Source organism: Acanthochromis polyacanthus, chromosome 3 (genome assembly GCF_021347895.1).
Source record: "Acanthochromis polyacanthus isolate Apoly-LR-REF ecotype Palm Island chromosome 3, KAUST_Apoly_ChrSc, whole genome shotgun sequence".
Taxonomy (NCBI): Eukaryota; Metazoa; Chordata; class Actinopteri; family Pomacentridae; genus Acanthochromis; species Acanthochromis polyacanthus.
In genome coordinates this window covers 36,245,427-36,263,451 of record NC_067115.1, presented here as the reverse complement: position 1 = coordinate 36,263,451, position 18,025 = coordinate 36,245,427, and the positions used below count along the sequence as shown (strand labels likewise).

The window sequence follows — 18,025 nt, the reverse complement described above, 5'->3', positions numbered from 1 at the left end:
ACACACGCTTATTAATACTACACTTACATCTTCAAGAAATTGTTTAACATTGATGTGAGATATGCTTTTTCACTTTATGGCAAAAAGATAGTTGAGAAAATATATACTTCACACACATTTGTCAATTAAACCCAAGGCTATAATCAGCAGCCAATTAGCCTAGCAATGATAAAGCGATAAGAAAATTTGCCTACTAGATGTTAAAATTAGTACAAGTTTGACATGCACATAAGCACTCTTGATTACACATTGGTTTTCTGTTAAATTAAGCACAGGAAATGTGAGTGGGCGAGTTGTGCCAACAGGAAGGTTTTGCAACCATTTGCTGTTTAGCTAGCTTACTGGCTGCTGCGCACCTTTGTGTTTACAATACAGATATAAGAGTGAAATTGATTTTATCACTGGAATTTAAGGAAAGTCCACAATTTAACTTTTTCTACTTCATTTTTCCTAAAATTTGCACAATAATGTGGACTATTTCTTTATCAGGCACAGTAACTTAATGGGAGTGTCTTCTGGCTGCCTGGCAACTGCATTAAACAGTTGCTACACTATTTTTGCACAGGTTAAATAATGCAACATGTCATAAGGGATATTTTGAGGTGCTGGTAGATAGGTTTTACTACTTCATGAGTGATGAAATAACTATTTCCCTCATGTCTTTGGATTTTGTGCTAAGCTAACTGTTTAAGGTCCTGTCCTGTGCCCTTTTTTTACGCTAATTAACGAAAGTCTCACGTGTCCTTAGATTGTGTTTTTCAGTATTTCAGCTCAAAATGCTGTGAAGATGGTTCCTTCCACCATGACTGTAACCCTCGGTTTTAGCCTCAACAGTCATTTTCAGCTTTAAATGCGGCTGAGTTGTTGCTGTACACGCCTCCTTCAGGAAGAAGACTCTCTCTGCTTCTGTGATTTACAGTACAGAGCAAAATAGTTGATGGCACAGTAGCGTCTAATTTTCTCTTTGAGTGATAATTTTACATCATAATACTGCCAAATTTACTGCACATCTGTTTTTAAGTCATGTATGATGATGAGAATAAGAACAGCTTCTTTTTTTTTGGAAATTTGGCTGGATTAATGCAGTAAATGTGAGCAAAGAGAGAAGGAAACCATTGTAAAGGGCTAATGCTGGCTGAGTTTAAGGTTCACTGGAGCACAGCGGGTGACAAAAAACACAGAAATTCACACAGTCCTTGTTTTTTGGTTTCAAATTAATCTTTCCACCATCTTAAATGTTGCTCAGTGTTATAGTTTCCACCAAGTTCTGACCTGTGAGCATGTGATCAACGATAACTTTAGCCACATTAGCCATACAACATGCTAACAATTTTCCTGCTGTGGTGGGGACATTGCCATCAAAAAGTAGAGTAATTCATTGGTTTTAAAGCGCCTTAGATGTTGGAAGTGCATGAAACTATTGTGTTCAGTCTTGGAAAAGAATATTTGGTGTTTTTTTTTTGCACATAACTGAGACATTTTAGTGCTAGCAGAAGCAGCTTTGGAGACTAAAAGGCCTGGTGGACTGAGAAGCAACTGCTCTTACTTGGAAGAAGGGGAAGAATTATACAAAGTTTTAGCCTGGGGACTATTTGTTGCTTATTTTCTACATAAAAACCAGATAAAACTCTAAGGGAAATTAGAAGAATGAAAGTAGAAAGCATCTACATAAACACACAACTTCAAGTTTTTAACACAGAAAACACAAGAAAAATGGATTGTCACAATAATGGCCTTTAATCCTGAGGGTTTAAAAGCGGTGTCAGTCTTCGCGGCAGGTAGCCTACTCAGCAAGTATGCAAAATAAGTGTATTTCTTAAAACGCTTAGTTTTCAACAGAAACCTCAGCATGACCATTTCCATGTAAGAACTGGTGAACTGTATGCGCTTTAGCAGGAATTTTATCCATTCTTCTGCCGCCATGTACAAGGTTGCAGGGTGAGTCACACCCTAACATATGAGTTCCTTGTGGGAAATCCACAAATTGACAGTCATAATCAATCCAGACTGGACTTTGTAACTGAGTCAAGTTGATCCCGAGTTTCATTTTTAGTTGTGAAGTATGTTGAACTAAAGGCAGTTGTACTTAGGCATTTACATGCAGATCTATTTCACATATGCTCATCATAGAACTGTGGTGAAGATGAATTTGAGGCAGTTATGAAATCAAGTACATTCCCTCAGGGTAAAGCGAGCGTGAAATGAGGTCACGCTTTGACTTATCTAGAAATAGATGAGTAAATACAAATCTTTGAGTGAAGACTGGTGGCAGGACAGAATGCTCATCAGCACTGACTAAAGCTTGTATTTTTTTTACCAGTCATTATTTAAATAATTGGGCATACTGACACTCTTCTGATCTTTATGTGAGCCACTGAGTCAAGTGGTGCAAAATTAGATCTTCTGACTTTATGTGTAACTCTAACCAGTTTGATCCAAACTTAAGGAACTGATCTCAAGTTTAAAGTCACAGCTCACTTTTGTTAGTAAAACAGTACAGTGATGTGCAGCATTTCAACATGCAGAATAATTACACACTCTCAATCTTACCTCAACAGGAAACTACAGTGAACCTGCTCTTGATTTAGTAAAATATGGAAATGTTGGACACAAAACTATGATCTAGTCGTAGATTATATTTATAGCCTAGTGGACCATGTGGAAGAGGAAGTGAGCTACCGCTGTGATCATCGGTGTGACTGCTTCCGCTATATTTTCCCCAAGAGTTAGTGTCTCTTAGAACAGAGGGATTTTACTATGAGCGATGAATGAGAGCACCTCGTACAAGAAAAGACAAAAGGTTTTGCTTTGTGAGAGCTGCCAGATGTGACTCATTCATTATCACCGCTATGAATGACTGTCTGGCTGTTTGTAGTGCGTGCTCGCTCTCAGTCACCGGTGACGCAAGATTGGATCTACCACATTTAGGCAAATGCCCCACAAAAGTACACAAACGTCGTTGAGTGAAAAAGACCCAGGAAAATGTCTGAAACGCAAACGTAGGCCGTGATCTAAATAAGACATCACGATCTACGAAAATTGTGACGGGTTGTGTTTTTTTTATTATTTTTTTAATATGTCCATAGATATAAGCCACTTGAGCATTCCTTCTGTTAATATTAGATTTATAGTTCTGTAATAGTCGTCCTGTGTCCTTTGAAAATGTCTCCTTTATTGGACTTTTGCTGTCAAGACGTGAGAGCAGGGCAACAAAATGGTGCACTCATAGCAGTCTGACAATGACAGGGCTCAATAGGTTTATTAGAAGTTGCCTTGTAGTTTGTAATCAGAATGCTGTTCTTCTGTTCTTTTCATTGTTACCTGCCTGGAGCGCTTCGGGATCACATACAATTCCAAGGAGGGAATCCCCCAACCCGGTCCTTACCGGCTTCAGTCTGCCACAGTGCTGTTTTTGAAGGCCGAAACCTTGGACTTCCTCACCGAGAAGCCTAAAAACAGCAGTCAGCATTATTACCTGAACAAATAAACATGAAATTAAAATGATCTGCTCAAGTCTATAACACTCCATTTCAAATAAACTTGTCTGCTTTTTTGGGAATTCCCTCATGATGGCGGGAAATTCCCATTCTTTTAGGATACACAGAAGATTAAAGGTCGTATCTATCCATTCTCTATTTGCCTGGATAAGTGTCGGGCTGAAGTTTTCCCTGTCTGTTAAAGTATACGACAGCTATCTCACTACATCCTGGTGCTTTGAAACCGACAGGAACTGATCTACCACCGTAACCAATCTCATTGACACTTTGTTTCTTAGAAAAGTTCCCATTCAGTCAGGTGGGGACTTGTGATCTTTTTTTTTTTTTTTTTCCACTCTCAGTTTGGTGGGTTGAGAGTATTTCTGTGTGTGTGGAAGTTCAATCACTTATAGCCCCTGTTGTAAAGCGTAGGTGTGTGCTGGCGGGGGGAGAATCCCCAGCACGCAGCTCGTGGCCTTTTTAGGGCCTATATGTAGTTCTACCAGTCTGCATGTGGTTGGCTCATAGACAAGATGCTGAACTTGCCCTTTAAAGCCAAAATTTTAACCAATCATTCTGTGGGCACATAAGCCAGAGCCAGGCCGCTGTGTTATGTGTTATGTAAATGAAATAAATGTGCTGGGGACTAATTCAACCACAGATATCTTCCCCAGTTAGCTGATGAGTAAGTTAACATGTGATGCTGCCGGGTGTCATTTGAACGCTTGGGGACTTGGGGGATGTGTAAACTTTCACCCTCATTGTGTTCACACAGGTTTTTTTTTTCTTTACCACATACTACCTTAAGTTTTTTTTAACTAAAGAAAGCATAACAAGCTTAATTCTGGCATTGGTAAAAGCAAGAAACAGCAACAACAAAAATACTAAAAGAATTATTCTAACTTTTGAATAATGATGAAATTAACTGAGAGCAGGACCGAACGAGACTGAATACCACCTATGTAGTGCTAGCAGTTGGTAAGCTCGGTAAAACCAGCAAGCCTGGCCGTGCCCACCGATTACAAAATCGTCACATCAGCACCTTTAAAGCCCATAATAAGTTACATCTCTGTGGGTAATCCATAAAACCACTCGTTTAGACTGTTTGTTTTATGTACTATGGACCTGTTTGCCATCAGGGCCAGGCTACCTAAGCTAAGCTAAGATAATGGGCTGCTCATGGTGTCTTCATACAAATATTTAATTAAATTCAGCAGCATTTCACAACATGAGTCATCTACAGGTACTTCACATAGTAAAGGGAAAGGCCGTCCAAAATTTTATTACAGTGAGAAATCCAATAAATTCAAAGATTTGCGTTTAGCAGCTTTTTGGCAACAATGGAAAGAAAAAAGACAAGAAGAAAAGTCCGGCAGAACCAGGCTCAGGGAGGGCTGACATCTGCATCTACTGGTTGGGGTGAGGGTAAAGGGGAGAGAGAAAGATACCAAAGAAAACGATTATTTTATTATGGTTCCTACAATATTTACTTGAAAAATTTAAATATTAAAGTTAACAACGTTACAATGTTATATAGTATGCCGATTTACCAGACTAATTTAAAAGTTAAAGTTTAGGCTTTTATACATACATTAGACCAGGGATGTCAAACTCATTCCACAAAGGGCCGGTGTGGCTGCAGGTTTTTGTTCCAACTAAGCAGCATCACACCAGACATGACTCATTTAATCAACCGATCTCTGTCTCCAGACAGGTGATTGGTCAGACTGTGTGCTGTAGATATGTTGGAACTAAATGCTGTAGCCTAGAGCACACAGTCTGACCAATCACCTGTCTGGAGACTGAGATCGGTTGATTAAATGAGTCAGGTCTGGTGTGATGCTGCTTAGTTGGAACAAAAACCTGCAGCCACACCGGCCCTTTGTGGAATGAGTTTGACATCCCTGCATTAGACCAAAAGTTTTTTTGAGCGCAGGTTCCAGTAGACCGAACACAAACATATGCTACATAGGTATACATGTATACTAGAACATGTGCTACACAGGTATACATGTATACTAGAACATGTGCTACACAGGTATACATGTATACTAGAACATATGCTACATAGGTATACATGTATACTAGAACATATGCTACATAGGTATACATGTATACTAGAACATATGCTACATAGGTATACATGTATACTAGAACATATGCTACATAGGTATACATGTATACTAGAACATGTGCTACATAGGAATGTGTATATACTACAACATATGCCATATAGGTATATGAATACTACAAGATATACTACATATACTATAACATATGTTACATAGGTATATATGTACTACAACATATGCTACATAGGTACACATATACTACAATATAAGGTACATAGGTATACATGTACTACAATATATGCTACATAGGTATACATGTATATACTAGAACATGTGCTACATAGGAATGTGTATATACTACAACATATGCCATATAGGTATATGAATGCTGCAAGATATGCCACATATACTACAACATATGCTACATAGGTATATGCTATAAAATTTGCTACATAGGTATATATGTATAACAGCATATACTTCATGTACTAGAACATATGCTACATAGGTATCCATTCACTAGAATGCTCACATATACTATACAGGTACACATGTACTACAACAGCTACATAGGTACTTTTATACTTGCGTCAGATATGTAGACTATTAATACTTCTGTCAGTTCATGAAAGAATCTGTGCAATACCACTGACATGTGCAATACTGTTATTTTAACAACTAGTATATTTTGGTTTATTTTTATACTTCATTCCCTGATCTTTGCTGCTGTAACTGCAAATGCCTCCACCGTGGATTAATAAAGGCTCATCTCATCTTATCATTATACATGGAAAACCCACCAAATCTAAAGATTCTCAGTGAGCAAGTACCACTCATTAATAGTCACAGTCAGCTGTTATAGCTGTACAGCATTATGTGCAGTTGTGCCAATATGAACTATTGGTCACAGCAGACTAGGGTTGTGGTGTAGCGCACATTTAGTTTCTGTTATTTTCTTCTGAAAGTTCTATTCTTGCTTTAAATGTGCCCCTGTCTGATAAAAAAAAAAAAACAATGTAGATATGTGTTCACTCACACAAAAATTCCACAGTTGTTGGGCTACGTTTTTTCTATGCACTGCAACTGCCTACTTCCTTTTCAAACAGGGGATGTCCAGCTTCCTGTGCTTAGTACACCAAACCCATGACAACTGATTCACCAAACAGCACTGTGGGCTCGTTTGTTTCATAACGATACTTCATAGCGGCCGACTGCTCGATGTTTCAGTTGCAGAGTTTGGACGTAACTCGAGCTGTCGTCTTTGCTGGTCCTCTCAGTGCCCCTGTAGTGTTTGCTTCGGCTACACAACAGCTGGGAATCTGGCTGTCACAGTACAGCGTGCCCATTCAGGCAACACTGGGAAGGGGTTTTCCACCACGCACAAACACACACGTGACACACCGAGAAGACATGCACACAGATTAAGTAGCGCCAACATTTTCGTGGTTAGGCTATGATCTGTGGTTCCAGCTCGAGGCTGCAGACTGTCTCAAGAATTAAAATACACCACGCAATAATGAAGCACATTTCAGGGGGTATAAATCACCACGGGATAACGTGTGGGTAAGCAGACTTTTATTACAAAAATAATGCCACCTCCAGAAAAATGGCACATCTCCAAAAAAAAAAAAAGCATATTGTCAGTTGGGATGCAATTTTTACATGCGCCATTTAAAAAAGTGAATCTAACACTTTCCTCTAGTTGTAATGTATTCAACATTTTTGATCCCAAAGGTTCACCAAAAATATAGATCTATATTTTATGGCTTTGGTGGGAAAAAGGCAACAACAAAAAATTGCACTAAAATGATTTGCCTTTTCCAGGTAGATATACAGAGAGAATAAATATCAATATAGTTAGATAATTTTAAATCTGTTATTAAGAATATATACTTTACAGAACAGGAAGTTCAATTATAAACAAACAATAGCACCACATTATCGACTAGATGTCCAAAATAAGAAGCTTATGCGTTACAAATCTCTCAATCGTATGATCCTACGATTAGTTTTTGGCAAAAAAATGTCAAGAAAGTGCAACAGGTTTGTAATTTGATACACTGAGGTATATGATATTTGATATATTGCATCAGCATCCTCGTTCTCACGACAATAACCTCCTGCAGTGCTACAGGAGAACTCTCAGAACCTGACACTGGATTCTTTTTTTTTTAGACTATGCAGACTTAAAAGGCTTGATGAGCTAATTTCTCTTGCCACAGGGGAAGTTTGGGTCGTACAGTTTTGCTTCATTATGTAAAGCAACATCTTAAGTCAGTTATTTCAGTTGTAGTCAAGCGAATTGGAATCTCCAGCGGGTGATTTTCTGCAGTGTAGCGCCAGTCTTCAGTGTTCAGTTACTGTCAGTATGAGATAACTGTTATTTCCAAATGAGTGTTGTTCCGCTTATAGCTGAGCACACTCCTCGCAGTGGTTCAGGTACTCTGCAGCGTCCGTGTCGTTGAACCTGGCCAGGCACTGAGGACACTGAAGCTCCGACAGACCTGTGCATTCGTTCCAGGCAGAGTCTGGTGCTGCAGCTGCTGCAGGCTGCTGCTTCTCAGCGGATGTCCTCAACAGAGGCTCTGAAGTGTCCTTATTTCGCCTCGAGGTGATTCTGTGTCCGATGTGAACTCGACACATAGGAACCACGTCTCTGCTGTCTCTGCTGGCTCCCTGTAGACAGTTCAGTTCAGTTTAGTTGCACTGTATTTATATAGCGCAGATTCACAACATATGTCATCTCACAGTGGTTTAACCCACAGAAAATCTGAACTGAGATATAGAGTTTCTATAATATTTTATGGTCTAGAGTGGTTTAACCTGCAACCCAAATGTAGCGCTACAGTGGCGCTTGGAATGTTAGACCATTCTTGAAAACACCAAACTTTCTCAAAAACTACAGGAAATGGGTTAGACCACTCTATTCCCAAACCCTGTGCGTGTGTGTGTGTGTGTGTGTGTGTGTGTGTGTGTGTGTGTGTGTGTGTGTGTGTGTGTGTGTGTGTGTGGCTTGTGCGGTATTGACAGTTTATGTACCTCAACCCAACCAGTCGAGACAGACGGCTGCCTTCCCTGAGCCTGGTTCTGTCGGATGTTTCCCCCCTTCCCTATTTCAGTTTTTTTTTTTATTTTGTAAACAAATTTATAAATTACAGACCTTTAGAATTATAAACAGAGAACAGAAAACCCAGCTACTATGAGGGACAGTGGGAAGGGACATAAAAACTTCTGCGATGGGGAGAAAAGAAAAATAAACTCAGACAGAACCAGGCTCAGACGAGGCAGCCATTTGCCTTGACCGGTCGGGGTAAGGCACACAAACTGTCAATAATAAACAAGCCACACACACACGAACACAAGGGTTTAGAAATAGAGCGGTCTAGCCCACTTTCTGTAGTTTTTGAAAAAGTTTAATGTTTTCAGGAATGGTTTAACTTTCCCTGCACTCCTGTAACACTTACATTTGGATTGTGGGTTCAATCACTTTGCAACAAAAATCTAGACAATAAAATATTCCAGAAATGATATAAAACTCAGTTTGGATTTTTTGTGGGTTTAGACCACTCTGCCTCGAACCTTATGTACGTATATACATACATATGTGTGGGATGTGACGTGCTGCTGTCTCACCTGTTTGTGTAACTGCTGTTTTAACTGAGACACCTGCTTCTTCAGGTCTTCAATCTGCCCCTGAGCTCGCTCTCTGTCAGCTCGCTCTGACTTAAAGTCATCGGTGTAGATTAGAACCTGAAGCAAAGAAAGAAAGAACTGTTATTCCTCATGTAGCTGTACATAGTTAAGTAATACCCATGTGAAGCAAGGTGCAGAGAAAGCACCGACCTGCTGTTCCAGTGTCTGGATTCGCTCTTGGTCTCGTCTCCGGATCTCCTCCACTTCTCGACCCAGCCTTGAACACTCACTCATTTTCTCCTGCAGTAAGCTGTTGAGCCTGGAAATCTCCTGATGAAGCAACGTGCTGCTGACGGAGCCCATCACAGGCATCAGGCCCTGCCCAGAGCTCTCCTTCAGCCTCTGGCATAACCCTCGGATGTATTCCTCCCTGCTGGAGTCATACTTCTGCCACTGAGAGTTCAGACCCTGCACCTAAAAGGCATGATCAAAACAGAACGTTAGATCTTTAAACATGTTCCTGATCACATTATTCAGCTTCATTATATTTAAATGTATACTTGTATTGATACTCACATATGTAACACGCTGCTTCAGCTGCTGGTTTTCCTCCAGGAGCTGGTGGATCTGGGCCTTAGCAGCACTCACATCTGAGGATTCTGATGTCTGGGGAAGGGTATGAAAAAAAATTAAAGTTAGATCTCCAGCCATGTTGCTCATCACACTATTCAGCTTCATTTAGGCACTTTTAGAAACACTTATATTTGCCAAAAACTCAAATACTGACACTGAGTGTAACTCACATATGCAACACGCTGCTTCAGCTGCTGGTTCTCCTCCTGAAGCTGACGGATTTGGGCTTTAGCTGCGCTCATGTCTGAGGGCTCTGATGTCTGAGGAACATTGTGAAAGAGAAGTTACGGCAACTTGTACCAACACGGCACTTCAGCAGCGATGTGGACACAGCCTGTGGAGCCGTGAGTACAATGTCAAAGCAAACACACCTCCTTCGCCTTCTGCTGCTGGGCCGCCTCCTCCTCCATGTCTCCCCCTCCTGCCTCTCTCTTCCCTTTCTCCATCCTGGCCAGCAGCTCCTGACACACCTTCACCGTCGTCCCCAGCTGGCCGCGGAGCTGGTCGGCCTCCTCGGCCAGCGATGTGCAGAGGACGGCCCTGGTGGTCTCGGTCCGCTCCCTCTCCTCCAGCGCTGACTGCAGCCTCTGGATCTCCCGGTCCTTCTCGTGGTCCGGCTGACACCTGACTCTCTCCAGCTCCAGCTCCTTCTCCCCGAGATTCACATTCAGCCTCTGGATCTCCTGCAGGAAGAGATGGAGAGTTGGTGCATTTTAGATATGTGCTGTCAATAATCCCATTAAAAACTGTTAATATTAGGTTTCCTTTAGATCAGAGGTGTCTTTAAAGTTAATATAATAAGGATTAGAGTCATGCAGGGTGACATTAAATTGATAATAATCAAAATATGGACTCTTTTTTTTTTTTTTTTTTTTTTTTACAATAAATTATCCCATTTAGCCACATAATATTTGTGTTTCTTCAGATCAGGTATGCTTCTGGTAAATAATTTATTGCTAATATTGCCTATAATAAGGCTTAGAGTCATGCAGGGTGACAACAGATTGTTAATCATGAAAATATGGACTCGTTTTAATTACTTTTTATGACAAATAATCTCATTTAACCTTATAATATTTGTTTTTCTTTGAATCACGTGTTGTTACCAAAGAATTATATAATAATATATATAATATGGCTTAGAGTCAAGCAAGGCCACATTAAATTGTTCATAATTAAAATATGCACTTTTTTCTGTAAATAATCCAATTAAACTTGCTTTTCTTTAGATCAGGTGTGCTTTCAGTAAAGAATGTAAAGCTAATGCAGTCTATGATGAACCTTAGAGTCAAGCAGGGTGACATTAAATTGCTAATAATTAAAAAACAGACTTTTTAAAACTTGAAATAATCCCATTAAAGCTGTTAATGTTTACTTTTCTTTCGTACATGTGTGTTTTCAATAAATAATTTAAGGTTAATACAGTCTATAATGAAGCTTAGAGGCAAGAAGGGTGATGTTAAATTGTTAAGAATCAAAATGTGGACTTTTTTGTTAGTTCTAGTCAACAAAATTGAGGGACATCTCACTTTTTCAAAACTTTTATTCAGATTTTTATTGACTGATTTTACCTCTGCCTGTCTGGCTGCCTTGAACTCCATGTCGTTCCTCTTCTGCTTGAGTTTGCGGATCTCTTTGAGCAGACTCTCCACCAGGGAGCTGGACGGACCGATCACCACCGACTCCTTCTCCCCACCGTCATGAGGATCCTTTCGTGTCTTCCCAGCCGGGACGTCAAATCCGTGATGATATTGTCCTTTACGCACAGTTGCTTGGTGAGCAGCTCGTTCTCCTGCCGGGCCTCATGGTACAGAGTATTCAGCACGCTGTAGCTGCGCATTTTGTCCTTCAGCGCGTCGCCATCCGGGCTCAGACTGACGCTATCCATCTCAGGGCTTCTTAGTGAGCTTCGACACACGGATCAGTCTTTTAATAATCCAGCATTTGACGGCTCTGCTTCGGACCGCGCGTCTTCAGAAGCGCACCGAGGAGGTGAATCGAGTCGGAGCTCTGGCGCATCAGTGTGCAGAGTAATATCCCCGAACCGTCTTGGGGGATTTCCTAGGGAACTTCCCCGCGGACTTTTTTGAGCTTCGTCAAAACGGAGCCCTGCCTGCTTTTCAAAGGTTCCCAGTGGAGCCCCATTGATAGAAAAAAGGCGCTTTATAGTCTGTTGGCGCAAACTGGTAATTGATTAACGCAGAAAACACACGAGCAGCCTTAAAGTTTTAATCAGCTGCCAGGACGAAAAGGCAACACTGCTGCTGCTGCTGCTGCTGCTGCGTTCAGGGCCGTCGTAAAGTGGAGCTCTCCAAAAACAGGAGAATGTATGCAAAAACATGCAGAATGATTAGACCCTACACTCTTTCATAAAAGCGTCAAAAATGATAAGAATCAGTCTATTTTTATACCATTTTGTCATATTAGTTAAGCATAATAATTTACCTTATTGTTTGTTTTTTCATTTCTGTCTGCACAAGAATGGTTTCATGTTTGAAGTATGTTTATTTTTGAATTTATAACACATTTTGAACATTTTGATGATTAAAAAAGAAGAATATTACACAGAACAGCAATAGAAGAGTGCCAGCATCCATATTGTTGACATTTTGCCACTCTATTCCTCCAGCTGTTGCTGCTCTCTGTCCTTCCAAGTTTGTGCATCACCTCTTCTTTGATATTATCAGTGATAAAGAGCTTGGGGTAGTAATACAAATATTATAAGCAGTTTGATTGCAACACAGCATATGTCAATAGGTGCTTGAACCACTGGTTCTTCTTATTAAAGTGCAGAAACCACCTCTCTGCTGCTGATGCAAGGTGGACAATCCTTTCAAACTCCACTTTGAATTTCCACATTAAAGAAGCGGTAAGTTTTTTGAGAAATAGCTGCAAAACGAAATGATAAAAAGCTTTCATTACAAAGGTATTGCAGGAAAATGACCTCACTGGGTCATTTTTGACCCACTTATGCATCTAAAGGTTAAACACGCAAGACGTTTTGTTTGCCATTTGTGCACTAAAAGATAATCCAGGCCAGGGGTTCATTTTAGTTCAGCGGTCACATACAGCCCAGTTTGATCCAAAGCGGGCCGGATCAGTGAAATCAGAGCATAATAACCTCCAAATAACCACAAGAACAAGTTTTCTCTTTGTTTTAGTGCTAAAAGAACATTCTGAAAATGTTCAAATCTAAGGATTTTTTTTTTCAAAACATCATGAACAACCTGAAATTTCTTCAGAAAAATAAGTGTACTTTCAACAATATCATGCTTCAGTTTATCATTGGCACATTACAACTTATAGATCACAGTGTATCTACAAAGGTACAAAATATTCAGTCACAGGAATCTGGAACTGAACGATATAGTATTTAACTTTATGATCAAAATGACAAAAGTCAGACAAAAAATGACAAAATGCAACAAAAAGAAGACATAATATTACAAAAATACACACAGCAACAAAAAAAAATGGGCAAATGACACAAACAAGATGAAAGAAGACAAAAAATAAAAACGAGATAAAAAACAACAAATGAAGGAAACACAAAAACGCAAAAATAAGATAAAAAGCACAAGCAAGACAAAAAGGAAACAAAACGACAAAAAAAAACAAACATGGGACACATGATAAAAGTCCGACATAAAAAGACACAAAACAACAAAAACAGGACAAAATATTACAAAGACGAGGCACAAAACAACAAACGCACAGTCAGTTGTCTGGTATTTTACTGTATGATCAAAACAACTTGTCAAGATCCGTAAATTATTTAAAATTTACAGTTTGCAGTTAATGTCTAAAAACTGTAATTTTTACACTTTACAGAGTTATCACACAGGTTGGATTGGACCGTCTGGTGGTCTACGTTTGGCCCGTGGGCCGCATGTTTGACACCCCTGGTCTGTGCACATAGGGATTGTTGGGCAGGACTCTCTTGGAGCTGAGTAAAAATAAAAAATTAAAAAAATATATAATAGAATAAACACCAATCAAAATAGGAAGCTCTTGTGTGCCTTATTATTATTATTATTATTATTATTATTATTATTATTATTATTATTATTATTATTATTATTGTGACACATAGCCTGAGTGTTTTCAAGAAAATCTTGCAACTTCACAAATGTGTTTCCCCCCCACCCCAAATGTATCAGACTTACCAGGTAACATATTGCAAGAAATGACTGACAGTATCAATTAAAAACACAACAAAAGCATTAATTTCCCAGCGGTAATTTACAGGGTTTCCACACATTCCTCCCCTTGAACGTCACGTCAGTCAGTGTCATCGCAAATTCCCATGCGCTCCAGTCACTGTGTTGAGTGTTCAGTTCTCCCGAAGCGTTTGAACGCATCGTAAGGTGAAGGCACGTCTCATTGTTTCTGTGATGTAAATGCATTCTTGAAGCCTGGGTTGCGTTCACTGACTGTCTGTATGGGTCTTTGCTGTTCTGCAAATTATTTTGGCTGTAGAATGAAGAATGGAATTTAGGACCTCATGATACTGCAGTTTACAGTATTATTACTGTAACTGTGTCCTGATACTACTTTGATGATGTTACACTGACAGACTTGTGTCCAATTTCATTAATAATTAAAGAATACTAATATAAACAACTATTCCCAGCTGACTATAATGGCAGTTAAAATGTCACTACAAGTCATTCTGCAGCAAGCTCATTTACAAAAACTTGAAAAAATGAAAAGAATAATGCAATGTAACATGTACAGTACAGTGACAAAATAGCAATATCACCGTTAGTGGTCATTATGAAAAAGGCTTCAGTCTTCTTGACATTTATCAGAGCTTTATGTTTCAAAAATATTGCATCATTTTATTTAACAATCGTTTGTTTAGGAATTGCACTTTAAAAATAATGTTTTGTCTCAATAAGAACAGCAATAATAATAATAATAATAATAATAATGCAATTATTGTCTGTGTAGGTTCTCATTCATCCAGGTCATGGTTATCCAAAGTAGTTTAAATCAGAGAAGCCATCTCTGAACAGGGGGGGTGGTCTGCGACATCATCTTTCACCAATTTACAATCAGGTCCTTTCAAAACTCCCCAAAAGAACTCCTCAGCAGACTCATGCTAATGACCACAATTAGCACACGAGGGCTCAGTGACATTTCAACGACTCCCACCGATACTCACAACGACCATCGTTGAGTAGTCAGATGAGTTTTGGTTTTGGGTCGTTGGAATAATAGCCCTGGACACACCTCACAGAGGTTTAAAAGCTGAGGCAACACCAACCACCACCAGAACTGAAGAAGCCTCTTGGATGAGAGGTGAAACGTCTTCAAGGAACTTTCTTAAAGTCCAGTGGATTGATTTAAACTACTTTGGATAATGCAATTATTGATTTGTTTTGAGTTCCAAGAACTTCTATTGACATTATGTTCAACCAACAAACTATAATGAGTTATGTAATGTCAGTTCTCCACTATAATTAACAGTATTTTTAATGACCAGCCTTGACTGTCTGAAATACTGAAATATAGGACTTAAAGTGAAGGGGAAAAAAGTCATCAAGCCAGTTAAATTAAGCTATCTCAACATGAATTTAGTGAAAAATCACAGAAACCCGGTATTAAGTTGATGCCAATAATATTATGGCAACACATGAAAGTGATGTTTGCAGCTTTAAAGGTTTATCTAAGTCAGTATGTTTTTTACTCGACCAAGGAATGTGGCAAAGTTATGTGATGATCAGTGTCTGTCTGTCTGTCTGTTTGCAACATTACTCAAAACGAACTAACAAATTTGGATCAAATTTTCAGGGAAGGTCAGAAATGACACATTGACAAAATGATTAGATTTTGGCAGTGATGTGGCTTATAGTCTGGATCCACGGATTTGTTAAAGATTTCTGTATCATTGCCAGACAGCGGCATGGCGTCACTGTAACCATGACAACAAGTGAACACTCCATCAGCTGCCTGCTGATGATCACATGATTGCGATCCTACTACACATCAACTGTTGTGAACTTATCAGGACGTATTTGTTGGAAATGACACAACGACTGTGCAGCCTTGGTAGAGTACTGCGCTGTCTGACTGCGTTTCTTGTTATTTTCATGCAACAATGCATTAAATAAGTGGTAGAAACGGATCCGTTTAATCATTTTTCGGAGTCCATTCTCTTGATTTTCTTAGTAGCAACATGCCTATTTATCAGTTCACCACTGGTAAACACTCGTGTATGTTGTTTATAGTGCTTTGTAATTTCCCTTATTTTTCTTTCTTTTTTTCTATCGCTAACAATAAAGACACGAAAGAACCTTGAATCCTAGCCAGCGTGCTTAATATATGTAGTGTAATAATTTCCTGTGAAATGTAGTACAGTAGAAGAACGAAGAAGCAGAAAACTCAAAACTGTGCCAGTATTTGATATAAATGTGCTGCATAAAGCCATCCAGCTGAAGTTGTTCTTGCAGCAGTTTTCTTTATGCACAAAGCAGAATAATTAGAATAATTTCAAAATATAACCTGCTATTGCTTCTTTACACAAGGCTAGTCTTTTCTGTATACTCTTGAAAAAAAAAACTCTTGTATGTTCTGTTGATTTTTACTGTATTATTTTTAGCTAAATTTAATTTAATTGTTATTAATGGTTTAATAATTAAAAAATATTTGAATTAAATTTAAAAAATTGAATCTCATTCAAGTTAAATTTTAGTTTTTTTCTTATTTAATTTGAATGAATTTAATTTAAAAATTAAATAATTCAAAATAGTTAATTTAAAATTTAATTAAATGTTATCCTATGTAATTTAACTTAATTTGATATTACTTTTATTTATTTTAGCTTCACTTTATGCCTTAATATTCAGTGTTGTCTTATTGTTTCCCAGTTTATTTAATATCCATGCTGCTGTAACGACTTAATTTGCCTCCGGGGATTAATAAAGCCATCTATGTCCCTTCAGTTTTTACGTCGGACTGCAGTTAAAGGACACTTCTGACTGTTGGCTGGTTAAAATGAAACTGTTGTCTAGACTGTAGGAGGAGAATTAAAGCCGTTCAGGAGCTGAGGCGAGTAGCTGTACTGGCCGGTGGGGAGTCCCAGGTGTTTCTGGGTCAATCTCACCATGACACATGAGGACTGAGGAGGTGAGTCATGTAGGTCACCTGGCAGTCACATGACATCTGTCAGAGAGGCATGAATCAAGGCAGGAAGAGCAGAAACCATGTGGGAATAAAAGCGTGTGAGCGTGATACAGGAGGGTCGATATCGCTTCCATAAAGGACATTCTGAACAGGTAGTGTAAAGTTTGAGACAAAGCCTGATCTGTTCACGCCCACTCTGGTCTGGTTTCACTTTCATTCACACCTGATTTCATGTGACAGGGAGCTCTCAGAAGCTCATGTGACAAACCCAGAAAGTCTGATATTCTGTGATGAGCAGCAGAAAATCTTAATCTGGCTCCAGTGGATGAACATCCTGGATGAAGGGGAGGAATGCCTCTCTAGCTGTGAAAACATTAGTCACAGATGCGCTTACGTGTGAGCTGTATGCTGAAAGAATAATAATAATTATTATTATTATTATTGTTACTGTTCTTATAGAAAACAAAAAGCACAAATAATTCTGCTAATCTTTTAATTAATTTTCCAACTAAAAATATAAGAAATATTGTGACATTCAAAAGCTGAAAAAGAGAAAGAAAATAATTGCAAATATCTGTAAAATTATTTGATTTTTTGCTGATTTAAATACAGTTACAGTTTTTGACAATATTTAATTAACACGTAGAGAAGAAAACAGATTTTACTAGATATGTGTAACAAAATAATAATAATCTGTAAAAAAAAAAAAAAATTTGTTTATTTGTTTGCTGTTTCAAATCATTACTGTATCTAATTTGTCTTTCTGTGTCATTAACAACAAACAAATGTGAAAACAATTGCAACTGTCTGTGAAATAATTCTCTTTTTTGCTGATTTAAACACAAATACTGTTTTTGACTTTTTTAAACATGTAGTACCAATCTGTGATTTTTTGATATATGTAATAAAATTGGAAAAATCTGTAAAATGTATTTATTTCTTTACAATTTTCAGATCATTAACATATCTAATTTATCTTTTTTGTAACTGGAATGTTACAAAAAACAGTTTTGGAATAAACTGCACATAAACAAAAAATGAGTAAAACACAAACAAACAAAAAGCATGAAAATAATAGCAAAT

The 18,025-nt window shown here is 38.5% G+C and overlaps 1 protein-coding gene across 1 annotated transcript; it reads right to left on the bottom strand.

Annotated features, from left to right (window-relative positions):
* Positions 1-7,106: 7,106 nt before the first annotated feature.
* Positions 7,107-12,090, bottom strand: tnip2 (TNFAIP3 interacting protein 2). Its single transcript, XM_022212633.2, is given in 8 exon segments — positions 7,107-8,224; positions 9,182-9,298; positions 9,392-9,655; positions 9,758-9,847; positions 9,985-10,074; positions 10,186-10,497; positions 11,386-11,504; positions 11,507-12,090. Coding segments are annotated over 8 exon segments (1,458 nt in total). The 5' UTR covers positions 11,703-12,090; the 3' UTR covers positions 7,107-7,954.
* Positions 12,091-18,025: the final 5,935 nt, after the last annotated feature.